Source organism: Microtus ochrogaster, unplaced genomic scaffold (assembly GCF_000317375.1).
Source record: "Microtus ochrogaster isolate Prairie Vole_2 unplaced genomic scaffold, MicOch1.0 UNK17, whole genome shotgun sequence".
Lineage (NCBI taxonomy): Eukaryota > Metazoa > Chordata > Mammalia > Rodentia > Cricetidae > Microtus > Microtus ochrogaster.
Genome location: NW_004949115.1, coordinates 1,181,306 through 1,208,205, shown reverse-complemented (window position 1 = coordinate 1,208,205; position 26,900 = coordinate 1,181,306). Strand labels below are relative to the sequence as shown.

Below are 26,900 nucleotides of genomic sequence, written 5' to 3'. Positions count from 1 at the left end.
AAGATTTGTTCTACCTTGTAATGGCAAAGTCTATTTCCCATATCACATGGTGCACATTAAATAGTCATATTTAATAATGTGAAATTACAAAATATATAGCAAGATACACTTTATGTAAGAGGTCAATATTTTAAAGTTCATTATAGCAGGAAATAACCTTTTTAAGTTCTGTCTCTCAGATTTCTAATTCCAATAGGATTTTAAAGAGATATTTGTAAGTTGATCCTAATAGTAATTATGAGTAAAGTTTTAAGTGTAGAAAGATAATTTTTAAAAATATGTAATTATTTCCTTAGTAGTTTTGAAAACGAAGCATGTTTTCATGTGTTGATGTGCAGAATTAGGCAGTGGAACTGAAAACTATCCAGAAGTTTTATTTGATCATATTGAAGTACCCCCTTTCTTTTTGCATTTTGATACTTTCATATAGACATATGTATGTCTATATATGAAATATATACATATGTGTATGATATTATGATTTTATCCACAGCTCATTAGCTTCTGTTATCCCCCTTCTGTTTTCTATGATATAACACTAAAGGACCCATCTCATAAAAGTATCCATAGCTGCTGTGTGTTTGTGATTTCCAATGGCCATGTCATACCAGAATGGTAGCCTTTCATGGCACACCTCTATGTTCTAAATTTCCTCTCTACCCTGACATTACCCCCACTTCCCATCCCGATGGAAACATTTCCATGCTCAGTAGTCCCCTCACTCCCTCATTACTAATAATTCGCTGGCATTTTAGGGAGTAGAACATCATAGTGTCAAAGAGAGGCTATTAATTTATTAGTAATTTTCAAAAGTCATAAAATTACCATTGCTTGTTTGCTTTTGTCAAGACAGAGTCCCACTATGTAGCCCTGGCTGTCATGGAACTCACTCTGTAGACCAGGCTGGCTTCAGATTCACAGAGATCCATCTGCCTTTTCCACCTGAGTGCTGCGATATGGGCCACTATGCCTGGCCATTACTTTAAGTAATCATCATATCTTATACCCAAACTATTTGTATGATATAAAGCATTTCATTCTTGCAAATGCTAATTCTCATAGAGAAACTTACTATACAAACCAACTGAACAGACACTAAGTGTGGTACAGAAGGGGTTTAAAGCATAGGGAATAAAAACAAACTAGGGTGCATTGTCTCTTCCATGCAGAATTGAATTTGTCTTTATATTATGTGCCATGGAAGCAGAAAGGAGACTGGGTGGAGAAAGAGGATAGGTGAGGGTGGGTAAAGAGAGATGAATAAGGTAGTGTGGAGATGGATATGAGCATATATATGAAAATGCTATAATACAAGCCATTATTTTGTATACTAAGACTAAAATTTTAAAAATGGAAAAAGAAAGTCCAACTGTTATATTAAAGGCAGATTTTATCATTCCAACTGTCTCCTAGAGAATCAAAATAATTGTCTATATAATATGATCATCTTGGTCACTTTTAACTGGGTACATTTTATTATTTAGGGACAGCAGTCATGGGTCCTCCTGGTCCCCCTGGATATCCTGGAGAAAGAGGCCAAAAAGGTGATGAAGGTCTCCCTGGAATTTGTATTCCTGGATCTCCAGGACTTGATGGACAGCCTGGGGTTCCTGGACTTCCAGGGCCTCCTGGTCCTCCCGGCCCTCATTTGCCATCCCGTAAGTTGTAATTTCATTCTGATAAATTTGGCTGGTCTTTTGTTTTATTTCATTTGTAAGTGAATCTGACTGAAGTTTGGCATCATTATTTTTTTTACATATTTTAAAATTTGATGACTTAAAGTTTTTTCTTCTGTAACATTAATTTTAATTATGTGTCATTATTCCTATTTCTGATTATCTAAGAAATTATACTGCTATTTTTAGTTTGGGGTTTGGGTTATATACTGGTCTTTAAGCAGTGTTCATTATCAACAATACGTCCCCATATTATTTATTGAGTTGTATTTTTACAGAGAAGTAATCGAAAATATGTTTTTTCTAGCCTTTCTGTTGTTTATATATATATATATTTTGCCTAGTCTTCTCAATATTTGACAACAATTATCTTGCTATCTTATCTTTAACCTTAGGTGATGAGATATGTAAAGAAGGCCCTCCAGGCCCCCCAGGATCTCCAGGTGATAAAGGACTCCAAGGAGAGCAAGGAGCGAAAGGTTTGATACCCAAGCATCCCTTCCTTCATTCTTTCAAGTCATTAGCAGAATTCCCTGTATTCTAAGTTCAGTCTTAACACAGCCATTCTCAAGCCTACACTCCAAGTACATACACAGTAGTGCATTCTTCCATAATGTTGTTTTCATATGGCATCTCTTTCTAGATTACAGCCTCTAATAACTTGACTCCAACATTGCTTCACTCCTACTTGTTGTAGAGAGTGGGACCCCTTGTTCTGGCTGCCCGGCTAACTTATACCTGAAATAACCACACAGAAATTGTATTATTAAATTGCTGCCTGGCCCATTATCTCTATCCTCTTATTGGCTAATTCTTACATCTTGATTTAACCCATTTCTAATAATCTGTATCGCCACTTGACTGTGGCTTACCGGTGTGAGTCTAACCAGCATCTGTCTTGGGCAAAAGAACCATGGCGTCTGCCTGTCTCTGCTTTTGTCCTTCCAGAATTCTGTTCTGTCTTCCCCGCCTACCTGAGTTCCGCCCTATCAACTAGGCCAAGGCAGTTTCTTTAATAACCAATTAAAGCAACACAAATACAGAAGGGCCTCCTACACCACCTACTGAGACATACCTCAAACTACCCATAACTCAACACGACCAATCGTTGAAATCTATTCAAATATGAAACTCACCTCCTTTGCTGTTTCCTCACATCAGTGTGTTCATTTGTAACTGAAGTTACAGCAAGAGTAGTTTCAGATTTCCATTTTCCTGATTCTGTATCTTCCTTTCTCTTTTTAAGCTTTAGTATTTATTTAATATCATTTTAATTCTCTTAACTTGCTTCCTTCTTCATTGACAAATTAAAATAATAAAAGAATTTCATGGATCTTTGCTATAACATGTACTTACCCACTTGCATTTGTGCCCACGCTGTACACTCTTAACTAATTATTGTTACTGTTATTACTTAAAGCATGGTAGGATATATAGCCTCCTCTTTCTCCAAGGGTTTTGATCCTGAAATTCATCCCTAGTTTTTCCACTTTTACTGCAAGTAGTAAAAAAATTTCCATGTTTCAAGTTTCTAGGAAAGTAAACGTCCATAGTATAGGCCTTGTTCTTCATGAGAAGAACAACAAGCAGATGGAAAAGATGGAGGATCTGTTTGCATAAAGATACTGGAAAAATCGTCCAGGTGACAGACCTGACAGATGGAAATGTAACCATTTTGTATAATGTATAATGTATAATGTATTTCTGCATAGAGGACTGTGATAATTAGTAGTATCATTCCAATGCCTCGTAAAAGACGGAATTGCCATTGTGCTGAAATAGGATGGGGCTGGTAAATCAGCACGTAAGTGGCTGATGACATAGGGAGAGGTTTTGGTCACTCAAGTTTCTATGGTTGAATAATGACAATGGTTTTCCATGCCATTAGTCAGTTTACTTCCACATGGAAATTATAATATATATATAATACTTTTGTTTTGTTTTATAAGAGTGCCTTAAATCTTCACCTATTTATGGTAGACTGAAGTTAGTTATTACTGGTGGTGGTGGGGTTGGAATTATACTCAGGTTTGCATGGGTCTTTTGCAGCATTATTTTTATTCTGCTTAGGAGTGATGCTAATATTTGGATATACCACAGCAGTGGCAGTAAAAAAACAGTCAGACTTGCCATGCACTAATTGAATAATTTGAAGGTGCTAATGGTGCCTGTTGATAGAGTTAATTATAGTTGTGTTGTTAGCAAATTATGAGGTAGAGCTTTTTGTTGAATTTAATAATATAAGAAATTAAGAAATTTATGAGAGTGAAGAAACTGGTCTTGTAAAGATACAATAATTATGACTGTGTTATAAAGCTTTGAAAGTTGAATAATAGTGTGGATTCTTGTTCCTTACTTGTGTCTTTATTATAATTGAAATTACGCAAGTAAATTAAAAAATACTAAGAATTAAAGACATAGTACAACAATTTAAAAAGTTGTTTATGTTTTAATTATTTATTCTTTTATGATTCACTGGGAATTTTCAAGGGATTGCATTTGGATATCTAGATATTTGGGAGAACTGCTTTTTTCAGGCAGGTTAAGTCTAGAAGATTTGAAGCAATATTTTACTTAATAATCAGTTTATTAGTAAACAAATATGCATTGTAGTTGGAAAAAATCCAGAAAATCAGAAAAAATATGAGTAGGTGGGGAAAATAAAGTTGTAAGGTTAGAGTCATTATATTGCTTTCATAGGATAAAGTTAAGCCTAAAATCTTGATGGTGAGGCAAATAGTTTAAGGATCGCACATGTAGTTATTAGTGGGGAATTTTTTAAGACAATGTTTGACATCTGAAATCCTGTTTCATTGGCTTAGTTAATAATGGGAGATATTTTCTTAAAATTAATTAATGAAAGGAATCCAGATTGCCCTAAGATGTTGAAAAAGAGAAGTCATGAGCTGCATCCAGCTGCTAGGGAAGTGACAAAGAACGTAGTTAGAAGAGCTCAGTTATTAGCATGCCCTCCCTATGTTTGCAGAGTTTATATGCTCTTTAGAGTGGAATCTGATAGTGGTATTCCAGTGAGTGCTGAGCATGCATTTGTTATTGGTAAATTGTATAGCTTTGACAAAGTCTACTATTTTTAATATGTTTTGCTCATCGAGGTTATGGTTGATGGATGGTCCAGAGCATCTAAATAACATGTCTACAGATTTTGAGAAAAGCTAAGACAAATCCAGCATTCTTGATGCAGTTATATCAAATAGCTTAGAAAGTTATTATAAAACTGCATTAGTAAGCTGGGCGGTGGTGGCGCACGCCTTTAATCCCAGCACTTGGGAGGCAGAGGCAGACGGATATCTGTGAGTTCGAGACCAGCCTGGTCTACAAGAGCTAGTTCCAGGACAGGCTCCAAAACCACAGAAAAACCCTGTCTCAAAAAACAAAAACAAAAACAAACAAACAAACAAAAAAACAAAACAAAACTGTATTAGTGTCTGTTGAGTACATCCTTCCAGTAATGGAAGTCATATATTTCTATTCATGCTATTAGTAGTTGAAATAAGTTGTTCATAGTAGCTTGAATGAACATAGCAAGAAATATGAGTAAACTATTTGAAGAATTGGATGATATTTAGATTTGAGTATGTATCATAAGGAGAATTGTTAATTGATCATGCAGCAAGTGACACTACTACTATGATACTCTAATTTCAAAGCTGAGAGTTAAGTATATAGTTGGAATTGTTATGCTTAGTAAGTTGGAGATTCTAGTTTTATGATGTAAGTTGATAAATATTGTTTCTGGGGATACAATTAAAATAAAACTCACTTAAATGAATATTTTTATCTATAACAGGTAGTAATTATCTTTGTAAATATAGGTGAAGGAAATTATGAGCATAATTAACATAATATAATATTAATTCATTTATTTTATTTGGAGTTGTATCAAAGTTTTGGTTTAGTTCCTATGACCAATGGATAGTTGTTATCCTTTAAGAGTAAGAAAACTACATTTTTATCTTTGATTGCGTAAATTAGCAGTTCATGGAAACATTTTTGTAAACTGAAGTATGAGGATTTGGTTATTAGATTCATAATGTGTTTTGTTGAAACTATGTTTGCAATATGGAAAGTATGTAATGAATTTAAGATTAAGGAGTAATAGAACTAATAGGGTCTTATCCAATGATTATTAAAGTACCTTTGTGTAAATGATGAGTTAATACTGTATTTATATATAATTCATTCCTTGTGTATTGCTTAATATTTATAAGGTATAGAGTGTGATAATATGTTTGGAAAAATGGTTAGGAATAGCATGTAGGACCATCAGGAGAATTGGGATCTGGGAGTAATTAGGAGAGGGGAAAGTATATGATCCAAATATACTATATGAAAAATTTAAATAAATAAAAATATGATATGATAGCTAGATTTGTAAGACTGGCTCACATTCTTTGGGATGATATTAAGGGTTGAAAAGTTTTTAAATTTTTAAGCAAAATGTATAGTTTGGCTGTGAATTCGTTTGTAATGTGAAAGACCAAATAGTATTTATGATGTAAAGCCATGTTGTATTAATAATTCTATACTTCCAATATAACTTCATATCTACATATTGAGAATAACTACAATATCTAGTGGTGTATGGCTAACAGATGAATGTACAATTTGTTACTTTAAGTATATTCATTGTGGGCAAGTGGGGCTTGTTATAATGATGGCTCTTCTGTTTAATACCCAGCAGTTTGTCATTTAATGCACAGTGAAAACTACAGTCTAGCATGGCTTCTATAACTTGGTCCCACTTCCTTATTCAGCTTCAACAGTCTGATCTACCTGCTGCTCCTTGTCTGTTCATAGAATATGCTATACATGTTACACAAATACCATGCTTTTCATTTTGTTTATGTAGTTACCTTTCCATGAGATCTGTCCTGATCTCAGCCTGTTTCCAATTGCAGCCTTTCTCCCACTACTCACCTAGCACACTCAATCACACCTATTTCCCCCTATACACATATCTTCATACACCTTTAAAAGCTTACTAAATTTAATTTTAAACTATTTAATGTGTCATTTAATAATTTATTGCCTTTATTGTTTATTATTCCTTTCCATTGGTAGGAAATTAGTGACACAGACATAAAATTTTGTCTGCTATATTTTATCAGTGTGTCACAGACACTTAAAGCAGTCCTCTATATATTGTAGGCACTATTGGTCTAAGAATTGGTTGTAGACATGGACTTCTGCAGACACACAGTTGAGTAGGAGTGCTATTCCTTTCAGCTGATACCTTCTAAAGAAGGTCTAATTAACCCTTCCGGTAACATTTGTTTTTCACCAGGTGACAAAGGTGACACCTGCTTCAACTGTATTGGAACTGGCATTTCAGGGCCTCCAGGCCAACCCGGTTTGCCAGGTCTCCCAGGTCCTCCAGGTAAAATATTCTTCCTATAGACAATGTTTTGTTGGCTCTTATGACCATGCTAATAGTTTTGTAATGTTGTTAGTTTCCCAGTTTATAGCTAGTTACTCATGTCTACAAATTATTGAATGTGAGTTGCCTCTCTTATGAAACCTTTTTGTTTATAATACCAAATTCTACCAACATTCTCTATTACAATGGTATTATTCAAAGAATTCCATTGTCCCAAAAGTGAAATGACATATAGAGTCAGCCTTTTCTTCTAGAAAACTAGGGATACTGGTCATATTGTCTGAATACCAAGTATGGTTTCCAGAGTCAGAGTTATTAGGGATATACCACATATTGTCTTCAAGGAGCAAGGTTTCTATTAAAGTTTTGGCAACCAGCTGCCAATATTCTTTGTACATGTAAGGACTCACTCCTAATTTTGAATAATTTTCCAGAACCACAACTATTCCATTCAATTAACTCTTCACGTATGCCAATATTATATATTCTTGAGGTTACATATAATGCCTGAGTCCAGGCTGATAATAGATTCCAGACTACTTACTAGTCTAGTGTGTCTACCAAAGACACAAATTCATTAGGAGTTTGGAAATACTTTTAGCAAGCCTCATAGTTGCCACTAGGAGCTAGTAAGTAATATCGCCTGTACTTTCAATCTAGTTTGTCTTCAATTTGGGAATAAATAATAATCACACAGAGGGCTTGTTCAAATCCAGCTTTCTGGATTCCATCTCCGTGATCTTATTCAGTAGCTCTGGGTAAAGAAATTCTTAGCAATATCCAAATATTAACTTTGAAACTAATAACCGAGTAATAATGACGCAGAGAGTGCAGAGATTCATCTGTAGAGTCACTGCTTTAGTAACTTCTTTCTAACTTTAGTAACCTCTGGCGCCAAACAGAACTTCGAAACCAAATCTTAGGGAATGGCAAACTAAAAAAGGGCTAACAAGGATATAGGAAGATTGTATAGCTGAAAATTATGATTATGCAGTCTTTTTATTTTCTTCCTTGGCAATAGGATGGTTATAGGGCCTCTAGCCCCACCTCACAGTGCCTAGTAGCTGTAAACTTTGCGAAGGAATACTCCTGAGGATATAATGCTATATGTGTTGTTAAATATATTTATTTATAAGAAAGTCTGATTTCAGGCTTGAGAGTGACTCAGCAGTTAAGAGCACCCATATGCAGGTTCCAGTCCTAGCGATCTGATACCTTCTTCTAGCCTCCATAGGCGCTGGGCACTCAGGTGGTGTGCAGACAAATGAACAAAACACCCACGCACATAAAGTAAAAGTAAATAAACTTTAAAAAAGAAAGTCTGATTTCTTCATATTGAGAAAATGAGAGAAGGAAAATGTGACTTAAATGCAGTTGAATAAAGTTCTCAGTTTAGAATCTAATTTTGTAATACACTGGTTTCTATATGAGCATGGTTGGGGTCTTAAGGCTCAGAGCTCACATGATTCTGTGTGTGTTTTAGGATCTCTTGGAGTCCCTGGAGAGAAGGGTGAAAAAGGAAATGCTGGCATGACTGGTCCAAAAGGATTACCAGTAAGCGTTGATTCTCTTATGAGCCACAAAAGACTGGAAAGAAGCCATGTGCCCTTTGATTGTCACTTACGGACACATACACTGAATTTAGTTTGAATGTTAAATTATGATTTATTTTAATCCTTTCCTTTCCCTATTTTGCCCTCTTTACTTCATGCATACTGAATGTTATTGTGTGGTTTAATGGAGTAAACTGGAGAAAAGAATGTTAGAAAAAAATCTGATTTCCTTTTTCTCTTTCTTCTCCCTCTTTTATCTATTAACTCAGGGAATACCTGGACTTCCAGGTGCTCCAGGCTTTCCAGGATCTAAAGGTGACCCTGGCGATGTCCTCACTCTTCCTGGAATGAAAGGTGACAAAGGAGACTTGGGTTCCCCTGGAGCTCCAGGGCTTCCTGGTCTACCCGGGACTCCTGGAAAGGATGGATTACGAGGACTCCCTGGCCCCAAAGGAGAGCCTGTGAGTTGGTCTGAAAGTCTCCTTTTAGGTCAGATTGTCAGTACTATTAGAATGACATTCTATCTCAGTGGTAGAACTCATACCTGTTTGTGAGACCCTAAATTTAATTCTTGGTAAACTCCTTCCTTCCCCCCGCCAAAAAAACCAAAACAAAACAAAACAACTCTTGCTAAATTAAAATAAAGACTGGGCCTAGTACTTACATCAGTAGTCTACTGATGCCTAAAATAATAAAATTTTAAATTGAAATGGTACGTTACTAACTAGAGTTTCCTTACTATTTTCTTTCAGTTTTATGAACAACTTCTTAATTCATTGCTGCATCAGTTATTTCTAGCTATGAATGGGTAGGAAATTAAATGCTTAGGAGTCAGTGTGGGATTCACATCTTATTCCAAATATCTCTGGGGGATTTTTTTAGACATGAAAAGAAATGTAACATTATATATTACATTTATATATATATATAATATATATATATATGAATGTTATAGATTTATGTGCATAGATGGCCAGGTTAAGATACTATAAAGCCAAACACTTAGCATAAATCAACAATCTCGTTTTGTATTTAACATACAGTCTGGATATTTGAATTGGAAATATGTATTATAATAGGATAGATAAATGATAATGATAACTATCTCAACTCGTGGTAGATTATAAATTTTTTAGAGCAGAAATTTTGATCTACTTATCTTCTTGGATTATACCACTGGAAGATAGAGTTCAGAAATATTTATTGAAGGAGGTAATGAGTAAGTAAGTGATACAATCATAGATCCAGTTTAACAATATCACACAGTTATATACCATTTAAGAAGTATTTATGCCTGTTTCATGTCCCTGGTTGTATTCTTTCATACTAACCTACATAAAGTTCTATCAATGTGTTTCTTAAATATTTCCATTTTCAGGGTGGAATTGCTTTTAAGGGTGAAAGAGGTCCTCCTGGAGACCCAGGTTTGCCAGGTCTCCCAGGAAATATGGGACCTATGGGTCCTGTTGGCTTTGGACCCCCAGGCCCTATAGGTGAAAAAGGCATACAAGGTGTGGCAGGAAATCCAGGTCAGCCAGGATTACCAGGTAAGTTTACTATGATAGTTTGTTTGATTTCAATTTTTGTGCTTAAAAGCAGAAAACATTGACTTCCTCTCAAGAGAAATGTGTTTCTTTGGCTTTTTATATGCTCCTAGCAAGGGAATAGAATGTGTTTGTTTAAAATGGAATTTCTTGTTAAGTTTTTTCAGTCATTTGTTGGTATTTTTATTATATTTTTGTGTATATATTTGTGTGGTTATTTACATGTAACCCATGCACATTACTGTTTTTATAAATTTTTTTAAAAAAATCATATTATAATACAGTTTTAATAGCCAGATGTTGGTGGCACAAACCTTTAATCCCAGAACTCTGGAGCAGAGGTAGGCAGATCTCTATGAGTTTGAGGCCATCCTGGTCTACAGAGTGAGTTCCAGAACAGCAAGGACTACACAGAGAAACACTGTCTTGATAAAAAACAAAGCAAAACAAAAAAGTTATACTATAATTATAAAACTATCCTCCTTACCTTTCTTTCCTCCAATTCCAACCCCTCACATCATGTAACCCCTTGCTCTGTTTCATATTCATGGTCTTTTTTTGATTTAAATGCTGTTTTATACACACACACACACAACCTGCTTAGTCTGTATAATAATCTTACTTGTATGTATATGTTCTCAGGGTTGAAAACATGCACCTTAATTTTAGAGACAGAGTCTCTCACTGAACCTGGAGTTCATTGATACATCTAGGCTGACTAGCTCCAAAGATCTGCCTGTCTCCATACCCCCAGTATTAGGGTTACAGACATGTACTACTATGGTTATCTTTTTTCCATGGGTGTTGGGAATGTCAATACAGATTCTTCTTTAGCAGGCACTTCGATGACTGAACCTTCCTCCCAGCCCAATTTATGTTCTGATTATCAAGGGAAGGAGAAGATAGGTGTTCCAGATGAATGGGGGGGGGGTGATTTCCTATGTTTTGGGGTTTTTTTGTTGTTGTTCTATTCAAGCCATCTCCTATTGGACAATGCTGAGCCATACTGGCTGAAAGCAGACCTTCCCTCCTTAGATCACTGGTTCAAATATCCTTCTCTTCATGGGTCCTGAGCATAACCAGAAATACTTCCTTTGTCAGCTGTCTGAATATCCTTTAATCCAGTCAGGCTGCTGACACCTAAAATTAGTTATCAAACATTCTCAATCATTGAAGTACCTAAAACCGTGGTTTCTCTTTGAAGTCTTATCTTTCTGTTTGATACCTCCCTAGAATATACAAAATGGAATTTTTTTTTTAGTCAAGTAAATGATTCTACCTCTGAAGTAATTCATCTATTTTCAGGTCCTAAAGGGGATCCAGGCCAGACCATAACCCAGCCAGGGAAGCCTGGCCTGCCAGGTAATCCAGGCAGAGATGGTGAAGTGGGTCTTCCAGGTATGTAAAGAATTGCCTTTATTTCAGAAAATCTTCATCACTTTACTTCTTTTTTTTTTTTGGATATTTCTCATTCTTACGCTGATTTTTTTTTTTGGATATTTTTTCTGTAGGTGATCCTGGACTTCCAGGCCAACCAGGCCTGCCAGGAATACCTGGTAGCAAAGGAGAACCAGGTATCCCTGGGATTGGGCTTCTTGGACCTCCAGGTCCCAAAGGTATGTTGAACTGGGTACTGGGCTGTGTAGATTAATCTGTTAATATGATAATACTATTTCATAATATAAAACAAAGTAAAAGTAATTCTTTTGCTACATGTTGTAAAGAATGTAAATGAAAAGTCACATTGGGGACTTGAGAGATTGTTCAGAGATTAAGAGTACTGACTGCTTTTCTAGAGGAGTAAGGCCTACTTCTTAGCATCTCCATGCAAGTGCCTAAACAGCCTTAGTTCTAGGTCTAATGGATTCAATGCCTTCCTGTAGTTTCTGAGGGTACTAGGCACACACGTTGTTCATGTACATCCATACAGGCCTGTTGGGGTAGGCCTCTTATTTATTTCCCTGCTGTCCAGACTCCCAAAATAACCACACAGAAACTATTAATTAAATCACTGCATGGCCTATTAGTTCTAGCTTCTTATTGGCTAGTTCTTACATCTTAATTTAACCCATTTCTATTAATCTGTATATCGCCACATGTCTTTGGCTTACCAGCAAGGTTCTGTCTGGCCTCTGTCTCTGGCAGGCCTAAATGGCTTCTCATGACTCTGCCTTCCTTCTCCCAGAATTCAGTTTAGTTTTCCCAACCTCTCTTTATTCTGCCCTGCTCAGGCCCAAGATAGTTTCTTTCTTTTTTTTTATTGATTTTTATTGAGCTCTACATTTTTTCTCTTTTCTCCCTTCCCTCCACTCCCCTTCAACCCTCTCCCAAGGTCCCCATGCTCCCAATTTTCTCAGGAGATTTTGTTTTTTTTCTACTTCCCATGTAGATTAGATCTATGTATGTTTCTCTTAGGGTCCTCATTGTTGCCAAGACAGTCTCTTTATTAATCAACGGTAATCACAGCATGCAGAGGGGAATCCCACATCACCTCCCCTTTTTGTCTAAATGAAAAGAAAGGTTTTAATTTTAACATAGTAAAATTACATATACAAAACAGGTATCAAGCAAGGATTGCAGTTACCATATTTGTATCTACTTTCTATTCTATCATAACTAAGGAAAATTATAACTATCTATCTATTCTTCAACTCCATCAAAGATTCCAAAAGGATATAGCATTACCTAAGTGCATTATAAGCAACTTCCAAAACTCTAGAATTGGCAGAGACATCTTGCTGTCTGGACAGTCACTCAAAGTTCTTCTGTACCATTGGGGCATCTATCTTCAGCCTACTGGCTCACAGTATCCAGAAGACTTTTCCAAGAAACAGGAAATTTCAAAAACTGTTCCACCTCTGTTGGCGGTTTGTCAGTCACTTTCTCCTGTGTCCTAAAGAATGTCTGACAGACTCTTTCATGAGGCAGAAACCCTGAAGGACTGTCTCACTTTTTATAGGCAACATCAGCAGTCATATTTCTGTGGGTCCTGCATATCCAGTTCATACAGCAAAACATCAAGCAGTCCAGGCAAGAGCAGTTTTTTAACTCCATAAGGAGCCTCTTCGATGCTCATCTTCCTCTTAAAGTAGATTGGTGCTGCTAGGAGCAGATGTGTCTCACATTCATGAAAAGTCTAAGTGCTTAAAACGTTTTAAATGCCATATTCTGTTAGTCTTTGAGAAGTTTAAATAATAACTATCTATCTGAAATATATCTCTGTACATCCAGAAAACCTAACTAACATGACTATAAGCTTGACTATTATAGATGACTTTCTATTAACCTGTATTTCTTAATTATCCATTACATTTTTAATGAGATGTACAAGTACAATCCCTTAATCAAGAGCAGAAATATACATACAAGAAAATTGACCTCAAATTTGAATCAATAAAGCAAGATCCATACCAATGTAAATTTCTATAGCATATCTCCCTTTAAATGTAAAGAAGCATTTATAAACAATCATTTAGAGAATTTGGTCATAGTTCTCTCCAAACTGCTTCCTGATTTTTGTTGTGTGAAGCATTTTTGGGAGTATTCATGGCGACCTTTAAGGAGGTCTTGGTCCATCAAACTACATTAGTCTGGAAGAAATCCACAGGTTCTCATTTTCTGTGGAAACAAAAGAAGAACCTCTTTTCCAAAGTAGCATATTCTTAGACCCATATTCTGAAATCAAGATACTTTTAAAATACATTTTCTGGTTTAGCTTAGCAGCCCATACAGTGAAATGTCTCTCTGTATTTAGCTCCTTCACAGTCAAAAAAATAAAAAATAACACAATAATATGCATAATCCAGAGTCTGTGTATTTTTCTTCTTTGCATGGCTTATTTTTCTTACACTATAACTTTTTCTACAAGTTTAATATTTATTATCTTTACTCCTTTAATCTATGACTTTCTGTTTCTTTTATATTATATTTACTGTCTTTTTATGTTTTTTCTTCTCTCCCAAGCCTAAGTACATTTTTTAAACACACTTCATTTAGAGGTCTTTTATGTCTGAATCTGTCCTACTGTGTATCTGAAATCCTTTTCTGACCAGAAGCACCCTTTTTAAAAAAATGCTAAGTGGGCATAGCTAGGACCAACACAGCCCTGCCTGCTTGCTCTGCCCAGTCCAATATGGCGGAGACATGTTCACTGCCTCTAAGAGCCATTCTCTCTGTCCCAGATCCAGGGTCCGGTCACAGCAGGTCTGTATTGCCATTAAACAAGTTGTAGCAGTCTGCTCACAAAATCTATTTAAATGCTCCATAGCTAGACCCCCCAAAAGAGTCAGAGCCCTTCATGCTGGTGAACCAGGAAGCAGCTGTTTTGAAACTGCACTTTTTTTTCTGCTACCACTGAATCAGGAAGACCTCTCTTAAAGGAGCTGCAGTATGCTGCCAGCAAAACAAAGGCCATCAGAAAAAAAATGTGGCTAAACTTTGTTTTTTAGTGTCTAGAATTTCTTTCCAAGCCCTTTCAGGTTTTATGTGGATTTAGCTAGTACTCATTGGGGTGCCAATTTGTAGTAGGAGGCTGCTTCTTTGTTCCCAGCTGCCCAGACCACAAAATAATGACTCAGAAACTATATTATTTAAACCACTGCTTGGCCAATAACTTAAGTGTATTGCTAGCTAGCTCTTATACCTTTAGTTAACCCATTTTTTATTATTTTATATTTTACCATGAGTTCATGGCCTACCGGCAAGGTTCCAGCTGGCAGCTTGTGTCTTTCTCCTCTGGCAGCTCCATGGGTATCTCCTGACTCTGCCTACTCTTTATATATGTATCTCTTCCAGCCTGGCTATATTCGGTTAAGCCATTGGCCAAGAGCAGCTTCTTTATTCATTAACCAATAAAAGCAACACATATTCAGAAAAGACTTCCCATACCATTTCCCCCTTTCTGTTTAAATAAAAAGAAAAGTTTTAACTTTAACATAGTAAAATTACACATGCAAAACAGGTGTCAAGCAAGAATTACAGTTACAATATTTATATCTACTTTATATTTTATCATAACTAAGGAAAAATATAACTATCTATCTATTCTTCAACTTTATCAAAGACTCCAGAAGGATATAATATTACCTAAGTAAACAGGAAGTGCATTGTAAGCAACTTCCAAAACTCTATAATTGACAAAGGCATCTTGCTGCCTGGACAATCACAAGCCAAACATCCATACACATGAAATTAAAATAATAAGAAAAATAAAATATTAAAAAGAGAGTCACTACATGCACCATAATTTTGGATGCAAGGTCTTTCTTTGAACCTGGAGTTCATTTTCTAAAACAATCTAGTGTCAAAACTATCTACAGTGCTTAGTCTTACTGAAACTTGATATATCATAGTTTAATGATACTCATAGGAGACCTACCCTTTCCTGGATGGAGATGGAAGAGGAGTGGATTGGGGGAAGGGAAGGGGAATAGGAGAGTGGGACTGGGAGAGGTGAATTGGGGGAGGCTACAGCCAGGATATAAAATAAATAGATAAATAAAAAACTATCTGCATTTCAGAGATGCAGAAATTATCTTGTGCTAAAGAACATCACAGGAATTCTTGCATTTTGTGTTCATTGTATTCTCTGAGCTTAGAATAGTTCCTGGGAATATAGCAAGCACTAAATAGACATGTAATGAATTAATAGATTGTATTAATCAAAAAACAGATTCACTGTACACATACACATTATTTTATCCCAAGTTAAATATTCCCTTGATTTATCGAAATTTTGGGGTTTATTTTCTACAGTTCTGCTTTATTATTCTCATGAGTAGCAACACAGCCCCTTTTGTAATGACAATTCTCACTTCTACCAAATACTTTTATTAAAATATCAGATCTGATTCTATGTGTCAGTTCTTATGTACCACATGAGTTGCATTTAGCTCATCTGTAAAGGTCCATGATAGACATTCTGCCACTCTACCTCTTGATGTAAGCAGAAGGGAAGTTCTGTATTTTTATGTGGCATTCATTCACTATGTTTAGTTCTGACTTATTCTATATTCTTTAGGAGAATGTATCTTCTTATACACCCATTACTCTGTGGAAATGAAAGACTAAAGTGGGTGAGAGATAATCACAAATATATATCTATTAGGCCTGGTTCTGAGTAGACATATAGAATGTCCATGTACTTTTAATGAGTTGTTGTGTAAAGCATGATTAGGGAGATGAGAATGTAACTATCTTTTTTAAACTTTGTTCTTCCTGTGAATTAAAAAAAAAAGTCTTGCTGTTTTGCAGGTTTCCCAGGAATTCCGGGACCTCCAGGAGCACCTGGAACACCTGGAAGAATGGGTCCAGATGGCCCACCTGGGTCACCAGGATTTCCAGGACCAAAGGTCTGGAAGTTTATTTTTAAAGTTTAATTTTTAATCTTTTATGTGTATGAGTGTTTTGTCTGCATGCATATGAATGTGTACCATGTGTGTGCCTAGTGACTACAGAGGTCAGAAGAGAGTCTTGTGCGCCCAAGTTACAGACAGTTGTTAACCACAATGTGGGTGCTGGGAATTGAACCTGGTTTTTCTACAAGAACAGTCAATGTTCTTAACTGCTGAGCCATCTTTCTAGCCCCAGTTGGGAACATTTTAACTTGCCCCCCTTTTTTATTTTTTATTTTTGTCTATTCTACTGTCCTTAGTCCCATTTCCTATTTTGAGTTAGACATTGGCCCAGGTCTTTATTATATTGAAAGAAGTTAACTATATTTTCATTTAAAAATAAAATATCTAATCCCAAGCCATCTTGGAACAAAAGGTAATATTTAGATCCCAAAAGTTTCGGACCTTTGTTTAGACAGGTGGGCTGTTAGATTAGATGGAAGAATCCAATGATCAGCTTTACCTGTACTTATGTATACAAACAGTAACCCATTTCCTACTTGCCATACCTGTGTGATGATTGGTGAGATTGTGCTGGGTGTATTAAGTCCTTTCTGTATTGCTTCTTCTGTTCCAATTCCACCAAAGACACATAAAGCAAATCACTGCTATTGGGTACTACTAATAAATAACTCCCTTAATACTCCTTCTATTGTATCTTATTTAACCTCAAACACTTTTCAGTCAGCCTTCAGCCAACTGCTACAGTGTGTAATTATTTTGACTCTTCTTGTAGTTTCTATACTTAAATGATTTAATCTTGCTGGATTTCATCATTATTACTTGTTTTCCATGGGAAAAACAGCTGATGGGCTCTCATGAGAAAACTACTTCTCTGTTGTTTTTATTTTATAATGAACATTTTCAAATAAACACAAAAGCAAAAGAAGTAATATAATGAACTTTCATATATCTGTCACCCAGGCACAAAATTATTAAGATTTTAATAACATTACCTTAATCTTTTCCTGTTTTTTTGGGGGGGGGGTATTCTCATTTAACCCAAATCTCAAAAGTACATCATTTCACCTGAAATTGCTTCAATATTAATCTCTAACTAAATGGAAAATTTATACGGAAACCACAATGGCATTATAAGACTTAGGTAAATTTAAAATCATTATTTGGATGATCTAATTCTCAATCCATATTCACATTTTCTCACTTGGGTAGAGTGTTATTTAATCTCATACTCTTTTATTTAACTTTCTTATTTTGAAACCAGTCCAACGCATTGAATCTGATTTTACTAAACCCTGTTTCCTATCCTTCCAGATGTTTCCTCTAACATTACTTTTCATTTAATTATCTTCTCCTCACCATGGAAGAGAAGTATTACTTTGTATTCTCTGCTTTAAATTCTCTATAGTAAATGGTAAGCATCAGGAAAGTCACGGGACTTTTCCTTGTGTTTTGTTATGTGTATGCTTAAGGGAGAGCCAGGATTTGGGTTACCTGGGCCACCTGGGCCACCAGGATTCCCAGGTTTCAAAGGAACACCTGGTCCAAAAGGTGATCGTGGTTTTCCAGGACCTCCAGGTCCTCCAGGACGCACTGGCTTGGATGGGCTACCTGGACCAAAAGGTATGGAGGCTCTTGCTACTTCTCGATTTGCTTTAAACTTTTATTGATGTTGAAACCTTTAGAAAAGGTTAAGGATCATAAGCCAGTTAACTGGAGAGCCCATGATGTTCTTCTGCTACTGTTATAATTTTGTTCATATTCTGATAGTTATTTTTAATCTTTGATTTTCTTGAAAAGGTAATACAAAGATATTTGCACGTAAGTAACAGACCCTAGTGTGGTTCCATAGGCCAGTAATCTCACATAGGAGTCAGAGGCAGAAGGATCAGGAGTTCAAGGCCATCCTCATCTAGTGAGTTTTACACTAGTCTAGGCTACAGAATAACCTGTCTCAAAAACAATTAAACAAACAGACAAACTGAAAGAAATCTTTCTTTTAGTTCATCCCCCATCCGCACTTTCTTCCTCCCCATCCCATATGTAATCTCAGTTTAGTTTCTCTGTCTGTTATTTCTCTACAAAAATACTAACTCTTAGGAAGTTTGCTCTTCATTTGTCAAAACAGAGGACATAGTTGCCTTTTGCCTTTTCATGTGATTTTTGTATAATTTTATAATTTGGGAATCACTCCATGTCAGTGCTTGCAGCATTTAAAAGAATTTGGTGGCCTAGTATTGAGTTACATGAGTATGCTATCAATTGCTACTTCTTAGAATGGATTTTTGCTCATCTTTTCTGATTACAAATAATGCCACATGTTATTTCAGATGTGTGCAGGTATAATAGTAGAGTAGAGGAACAAAACTTAATTTCCTCATTAAAAAGTAAAAGCCTCTCAAGGTGTTATGAAATTTCTTTCAGTCTGTGCCATTGGTGTTCCTATCAGCAATGAATGAAAGCACTTCTTTTCCCCAATCACTTCTTGTCTATTCTAAAACAAAACTAAACACAATCAAACAAACAAATCTCCTGATTTTTCTTGCCTGGTGGAAGTAAGTTTATCAGTATAATTTTTTTAAACTATGTCATTGTAAAGTTTTCAAATACACAGAAACATTAAAGAATTGTACATCGAATGACCTGTCTACCTGCTGCTTGGACCCCGTGTATAACATTTTGTCTGCTTCCAAGTATTTTTAAATAAAATAATGTGAATATATGAACTAGAGATATAGCTCTACAGTAGAAAACGTGCCTAGTATGTGAAAGGCCCCAGATTCAATCCTCTGTCCCAGAAATGGAAATTACACATATAATACAAGGTAGAAAAGACAACACAATGACTGCTATATACATCCATCACTGATGTTCTACTATGAGTGTTTTACTAGACATACATTTTACTATCCATATTTACTATACATCTGTCCACCTAACCATATCTCTATATATCTGTTTATTTCTTTTTGATCAATATCAAAACAATTGCAATAGCGGTGCATTCCCCCTGAATACTCAGGAGGTAAACAATCACTACAATTCCAAAGGTGTCTACTTATATAGGTATTGTATTCCTATATAAAATCCACAGATGTATTTTCAGATTGACAGATGCAATTCAATATCATATAAACTTCTCAGGACTGGGGACACAGCTAATTGGTAGTGCATTTCCCTGTTATGCTCTAAGTTCTAGCATGTGCGCGCATGCGCACACACACACACACACACACACACACACACATATCCTAGAAACTGTTCTTGTTCCATTTTCCAGTCTCCAACATCTACACCAATATTGTTATAAGTGTTTTAAAATATATCATTATTCTGTCTGTTCTGGAGTCCTTGTAATTGGAGTCATGCAATATATACATTCTTGTAAAGCATCTTTCACTGAGCATTTTTTTTAAAAAGCATCCACTGTGCTCATCACTAGTTCTTATTACTAAGAAATTACTAAGAAAAAGATGACATCGCGAGGCTACCTGGATTGTCTCAAGTAGCTGACTATTATGAGAGAAGCTATTAAAAGAGTTCTCTCATCTTTTAATGAATATATGTTTTCATTTTGATTAACTATGTAGCTAAGATTATAATTGTTGCTCATGTGTGTTCTTTCTCCAACATGGATGTGCCATTTAAAATTCACACCAATACAGCATTACTCATCATTCTCTCCAGCATGAAAGTTTTACTTGCTTTGTGCTAATATCATAAATTACATTTTAGTTTATATTTCTCTGATGACTAGGGACATTCATCGTTTTATCTGCTCTTGTGGATTATTAGTTAGACATGTAAACACTTACCAGTTTGAATTGATGGACTGTGTTGTGTTTTATGTTAAGTTGAAGGTATTCCTAATATACCCTGAATGAATACTTGTGCTTTTTCTAGAATAAACTCAGGAATAATTTTTTTCTATGTTGGTTACCTACTCACATTTCCAGTGTGTTTGAATAAAAGTAAAAATTTTATTGTTTTTATTTTTATTTTTAATTTATGTTTTCTATTATTATCATTTTGTACCTTGTGTAAGAAATACTTGTCTTCTCAGCACTGCCAAGGCATTCTGTCCTATTACTGTCATTAATCTCAAATAATTTGAGTTTATGTCATTGTGTTTAAAATGGAAATCCAACAGTGAATTATGTGGGGATCTCTATCAAGTCAAATACTATATAAATATGGATCTTTGTTCTTGCATCAATCCTATTTCATTCATCTATTTCACTCTTCTTTAACTAGTATCACATTGTGTATGTTATGGTAGCTATAGATTAATGTGTGAACTCCCATAATGTAAAAATAAGTTTTGTGTTAAAATTTTAAACTATACTATGTACTTTGCCTTTCCTTTCAGCATAGTTCAAATGTACATGTTCCTTACTGTGAGTAAATTAACCATCACTTCATATTTTAAGAGCCTCATTTTCCCTGTGAACTATTGATATTATTTCCCATTTCTCCATTGCTTTAAAGTTCTTGAATTTGATGTTGAGTATAAAAGGGAATAGGATTAACATAGCTGGCTTGGCTGGTTTTATTTCACTGGTCAGTTTGCAAGAAACAGAATTCTCATGGTCAATGTTTTGGAGACATAACTAAATTAACTCTATATTCCCAAAGATTTTTATTAAAGCAATATATATCTCCACTTAATTTTAGCCAGAATGGGTTTTGTTGTGAAAATCCCAAAAGTAGTCCGAGACAGCTTCTTCTTAAATAAATTCTTTTAGTAACACCTATATATCTTTTATTGACACCTACATTTCTTTTTTCCTTCTTAGTACAATTATATATTTATTTATTATCTTTACATTTATTTTACATACCATCCATATTTTGCTACACATATCTTCTGGCTCCCATATCACTCTACCCACTTCCCATATACCACCTCTTATATCATTCTTTCTCCTTGAAGAAAGAAGCAGGTATCCCATCGGAGTAAACAAAACATGTTTTATCAAGTTGAGGTTAGGTCCAAACTTCTCTCCCTGATTCAAGGTGCATCAAGCATTGGGAATAGGTTCTGAAAACTCAGATCCTGCCCCAGGGACATGATCTGAACCTACCACTAGAGGCGCCAAAGCCACATAAAGCTATCCAACTGTTAGCTCCATACAGAGGACCTAGTTCAAAGAGTTATATATATATTTTGAGAACAGGAAAGAGAGTTGATTCAAATAACAAGCTCCAGTTGAGACCTTCAAGCTTGTCCTTGTGATTAAAGGTCCATTGTCAGCAGTACAGGAGCTTTATAGACTCTAGATGGCAGAGAAAGGAGATATTATGACCTCAGCTAAAAGAGGGTGGTAGTTTTCCAGGGTTTTCATGAAATATTTCATTAGCAATTAGGAGGCATTCATATGCACATGACTTATGGAGAGAGTGACTTATGGAGAGAGGGAAACTTGCTAAGAATCCAGAGAAATCTGTCATTTCACCTTGCCGTTGGCATGAAATATATGTGAGGGTGTGTTTCTGAGAATGGGTGCCAAGTTTTGAATCCTGTATATCTGTTTATGCATGTGTGTGTATATCTTTTAATAACACCTATATATCTGTGACTAAATAAGTTTGAGGGACTGTAAATCACTTAAAGTTGTAGTGTTCTCCAACAGTTCATCTTTCTCATCTATAAGCCATGATTAAAAATTGCAAATCAAATTCAAGAAATTCCCTACTATATTTTGAGAAATAATTTATGAATAAATGAACTACATATTTGAAACATGTACTTTTTGTTACCATGAATTTATTTAATCTTTTAAAGGAAATTTAGGATTCCCATATTTTTAATAGTAAAATCTTAGTAGAATTTGGGATGGTTTGCTTTCTAGTTTGTTTTTGGTTTTGTTTTCTTTTTGAAACAAGAATTCTCCATGTAACCCAGGTTGTTGTTGAACTCATTATTCCCGCTCCCACCTCCCTAATGATAGGATCTCAGGTGGAAGTTATTGGGCACTGCTACTAGTACAGTTCTTAACGTACTAAAGAATTAATATTTGGGCATTTTTCTATATAAGTTCTTCATTTGTCTAGCAATTATTATGTTCATATCATGGATCATGTTAATACTTAAGTCACTAAAAACACAAAGGTATGAACTTTGCTTTTGAAAAATCTCAGAAGTTGGTCTCTACTATTAAAAAAATCTAGATGAATGGTTCCCCACCTTTCTAATTCTGCAGCTCTTTAATACAGTTCCTCATTCTGTAGTGACCCCCAACCATAAAATTATTTCATTGCTACTTCATGACTTTAATTTTGCTACTGTTATGAATCGTTATGTAAATATTCAATATACAAGATCTCTGACATGAGACCCCAGGAGGTCAAGACCCACAGGTTGAGAACCACTAGTATTGCTATAAAGCAATTTTTTCAATGTGTGTGCTAATAAAGTTTCAAATCAAATTTTGACAATACTCAAAATTCAGCTAACACAGTACAGTAAAAAAAAAAATTGCCCAACATGGCTGTGGTTTATGTTAAGTGGTAAATTACTTGTATGCATAATAATTTACTATACTATTTTGATTCTCAAGGACCCATGTCTCCAAAATCTTCATTTATTAGACATATTTAGACCAATTAATAGATATTGAAATTAAATAACTAAACTGTAAAAGAAAGTTGGTATGTCATTTTCAAAACAATATAGACACCAACAATAAATTTAAAAAGTTAATAACTGTTTTGAATCTCCATGTGGGTAAAAAAAATATGCTCAAACCTGAATATCACAATTTCATTATACAAAAAAGAAAAAAGAATAAAGATGATGACTTTAGAAGCATTCTGTTTACCTCATATATTAATTTATTTCATTTGAAGGCTCTTGGAAGTATAGGAAATGACACTTTGCCTGAATCTTTTAAAAAGATAGTCTAATCAGCAGAAATAATATAGAAAATACTCTGACAAATGAAACAATATATTTGGAAACATTAGAAGTAAAAAATTTGATAGCAACAAAATGTGTATAATTTTTTCAAAATCAAGAAAATGTGTCTAATATATTTATAAGGAAAATATAAACTACTAATAGCAACTTAAAATTTTATAATTGATTTTTAATCCTATATATTAGTGGGAAGGCTTGCTATTGTCAATTTCCCCATTTATAATAAATATAAATTATTTTCAATGAGAACTTAAGAAATCATTCAGAAGCACTTCATGAAACTGATTTAGAAGCTCAGTAACTACCAAATACACATCAATGTATGATAAAATGCCACTGTGAACCTGTTCAAGAATAACGAGCGCACTAGTAGAAGTGTCTAAATCATACATATGTGCCTTCATAAACTTGGTATTTCACAGAAGTATCTTCATTAGTCAGTAAGGAAAGGATGAATTCTTTCAAAATTGATATGAATAAATGATCTCACTAAACGAAAACCTAATGCATAAGATATAAAAAGAGGGCTTAGAGTTATAAATATTATAATTATGAAAAGTAAGTTTGAGATATAAGAAAATGATATTTTATATTATAAATTTACAGAATTTCAGCAGCTCTTCTAAGTAGAGCAAATACAAAATTACAGATAGAAAATTGTAATGCTGTAATTTCCATCATTAGATGGTCTTGACTTTCCTCCCTTATCTAAGTAGTATGTATAGTACTTAGTCTTGGTATTATGTGGATGGATACAAAAATAAGATGCCCAGAATTCTAGTAGGAAAGTGTCAGGAATTTCTCAACATTGACATTTGTAGCCCATTTCACCCAATGAGAACAGGGAACCATTATTTTCCATACACACAAATTAACCAAGAAAAGGCATAATCTTGGCTTAAACAAACCTTAGCAAATTAAAAACATATTTATTAAGAAGGTAATACCAGAAAAATTAAATAAGGAAATTATATCAGGAAGATAAATATGCTTGAGAAAATCATAACACTTAGAAAAATATCTAGAGTATTTAAATAAACCAGCAATCAAAAGAGCAGCAATTAGGAAAATTAGCAAGCATGTCTAATTGAGTGAAAATAAAGTAAAACATATCTAGTGGCTCAAAAAAGAAGTTTGTATGCTAAAGTTTATATTTAAAAAAAGAAAAGCCTAGTGGTGCTGGTATATGCCTTTAATCCCAACACGTGGGAGGCAGAGGCAGACGGATCTCTGTGATTTCAAGGCCAGCTTGGTCTACAGAGGGAGTTCCAGGATAGCCAAGGCTATAACACAGAGAAACCCTATTTTGAAAAAAAAATCTCAAATAAATTATTATTTTTGAGAAAATAAGGAAGGTAAACAAATGAAAAAGAATGTATGAGAAGGTTGGTCTATATCAATCATATGAAACTTAAAAAACAGGAAATTTATATGAAACCAAATGAGTTTCTTCAAAATGTTCAATAGAACGGATGCACATCTGAATCCAAATGAGATCCTTTGAGAACTCTAGTAAAGCTGATAAATATTTAGACAGGATGACCATAAAAACAGAACTATAAAGATTATGAATATTAAGAATGAAAATTGGGACAATATTAAGTACTACTGTAGACATTAAAAGACTAGCAGAGGACTATAGCAAATGAATGGATGCTGAAAAATGTTGACAGATAACATGGACCCATTATAAAGCATTGCTATAATTTGTTGATGATAACTGATAAAGAAATTATTCATTTTTTTCTATAATTGAACTTATAGTTTAAAACTCATCCATTAAAGAATATTTCAGGTGCAGGTGACATCTCTGGGAATTAGTATCAAACATTCTAAAAAGCGGTAATAGCATCCCTACCCAGTTTCTTTCCCTATAGAATACTGAATGGATCACTTCCCAGTGGTTGTGAGTGAGGGTAAAATTACTCAAACGTCAAAACCAGACAAACAAAACAAATGAAAAACAAAAGAACAAAACCTAAGTTATAAGTCAAAATCTCTCAATCTCCCTAACATAGGTAAAAGGTTTCAAGAGGACAATGACACATCAAACATTACAACATTTAAAAAGGAACTGCATCATCAACAAATAAATTTTATCTTCAGAACTCAAGATACTTTGACATCTGAAATTATTCAGTATAATTTGCTCTTTTAACAGTCTAAAGAATTGCATCTATGCTATTTCCTTAAATGTTGCTAAAATTATTTGATAAAATTCAACATCCATTCCTTAAAAATACTTTTAGAAAATTATAAACTCAAGAAATCCTGTTAGTTGGGCATAGTGGCTCCTAACTTTAAACTCAGGATATGGTATGTTGAGAAGGATAGATTTCCTCAAGTTCAAGGACATTGTGGAATACATGGTCTCAGGCACTGTGCGTGTGGACAGTGGGAGGCTCTGTTTCAGAATAATGATCATCAATAATGAAATCCCAAAACTCTTTTTTATATATACTCTTTTATCAAAAGTTTTATGATTTATAAGTAGTTTAATCTAGTTTATTTAATGGAGAAAGACCTAATACTTTCCCCAAAAGACAGGTTACAACACAAAATTGTTTGCCAAAAAATTCGGTATTATACTGGAAACATTTAGCCATTGCTATAAGGCACAACAAAGAAACTAAAAGCATTAGATTAGAAAGGAAGAAAATTCCTACTCATACATAATATGACTTTATACTTAGAAAATAATCTTTTTTTATTAAAAATTTCCGCCTCCTCCCACCTCCTTTTCCCCTCCCCCTCCCCCCACTCTCCTTCCCCTCCCTCTTCAGTCCAAAGAGCAGTCAGGGTTCCCTGCCCTGTGGGAAGTCCAAGGTCCTCCCCCCTCCATCCAGGTCTAGTAAGGTGAGCATCCAAACAGACTAGGCTCCCACAAAGCCAGTACATGCTGTAGGATCAAAACCCAGTGCCATTGTCCGTGGCTTCTCATCAGCCCTCATTGTCTGCCATGTTCAGAGGTCCGGTTTTATCCCATGCTTTTTCAGTCACAGTCCAGCTGGCCTTGGTGAGCTCCCATTATATCAGCCCCACCGTCTCAGTGGGTGGGTACACCCCTTGTGGTCCCGACTTCTTTGCTCATGTTCTCCCTCCTTCCACTCCTCATTGGGACCTTGGGAGCTCAATCCAGTGCTCCAATGTGGGTCTCTGTCTCTATCTCCACCCATTGCCAGATGAAGTTTCTGTGGTGATATGCAAGATATTCATTAGTATGGCTATAGGATCGGGCCATTTCAGGCTCTCTCTCCTCAGCTGCCCAAGGATCTAGCTGGGGACATCTCTCTGGACCCCCTGGGAACCCCTCTAGAGTCAAGACTCTTTTTTTTATTTTTTCTTTTTGGATTTTCGAGACAGGGTTTCTCCGTAGCTTTTGGTTCCTGTCCTGGAACTAGCTCTTGTAGACCAGGCTGGCCTCAAACTCACAGAGATCCTTCTGCCTCTGCCTCCC

At 35.2% G+C, this 26,900-nt stretch overlaps 1 protein-coding gene across 2 annotated transcripts in view; it reads left to right on the top strand.

Annotated features, from left to right (window-relative positions):
• The window catches only part of Col4a5 (collagen type IV alpha 5 chain), a 211,133-nt gene that overhangs the window by 123,763 nt on the left and 60,470 nt on the right, over window positions 1-26,900 (top strand). For both annotated transcript variants that reach the window (XM_026789363.1, XM_026789364.1), the window contains exons 20-29: window positions 1,485-1,658; window positions 2,072-2,155; window positions 6,982-7,074; window positions 8,558-8,628; window positions 8,897-9,088; window positions 10,006-10,174; window positions 11,477-11,569; window positions 11,683-11,787; window positions 16,424-16,521; window positions 17,997-18,147. In XM_026789363.1, the coding sequence (XP_026645164.1) occupies window positions 1,485-1,658; window positions 2,072-2,155; window positions 6,982-7,074; window positions 8,558-8,628; window positions 8,897-9,088; window positions 10,006-10,174; window positions 11,477-11,569; window positions 11,683-11,787; window positions 16,424-16,521; window positions 17,997-18,147 (1,230 nt within the window). The remainder of the gene's footprint in view (window positions 1-1,484; window positions 1,659-2,071; window positions 2,156-6,981; window positions 7,075-8,557; window positions 8,629-8,896; window positions 9,089-10,005; window positions 10,175-11,476; window positions 11,570-11,682; window positions 11,788-16,423; window positions 16,522-17,996; window positions 18,148-26,900) is intronic.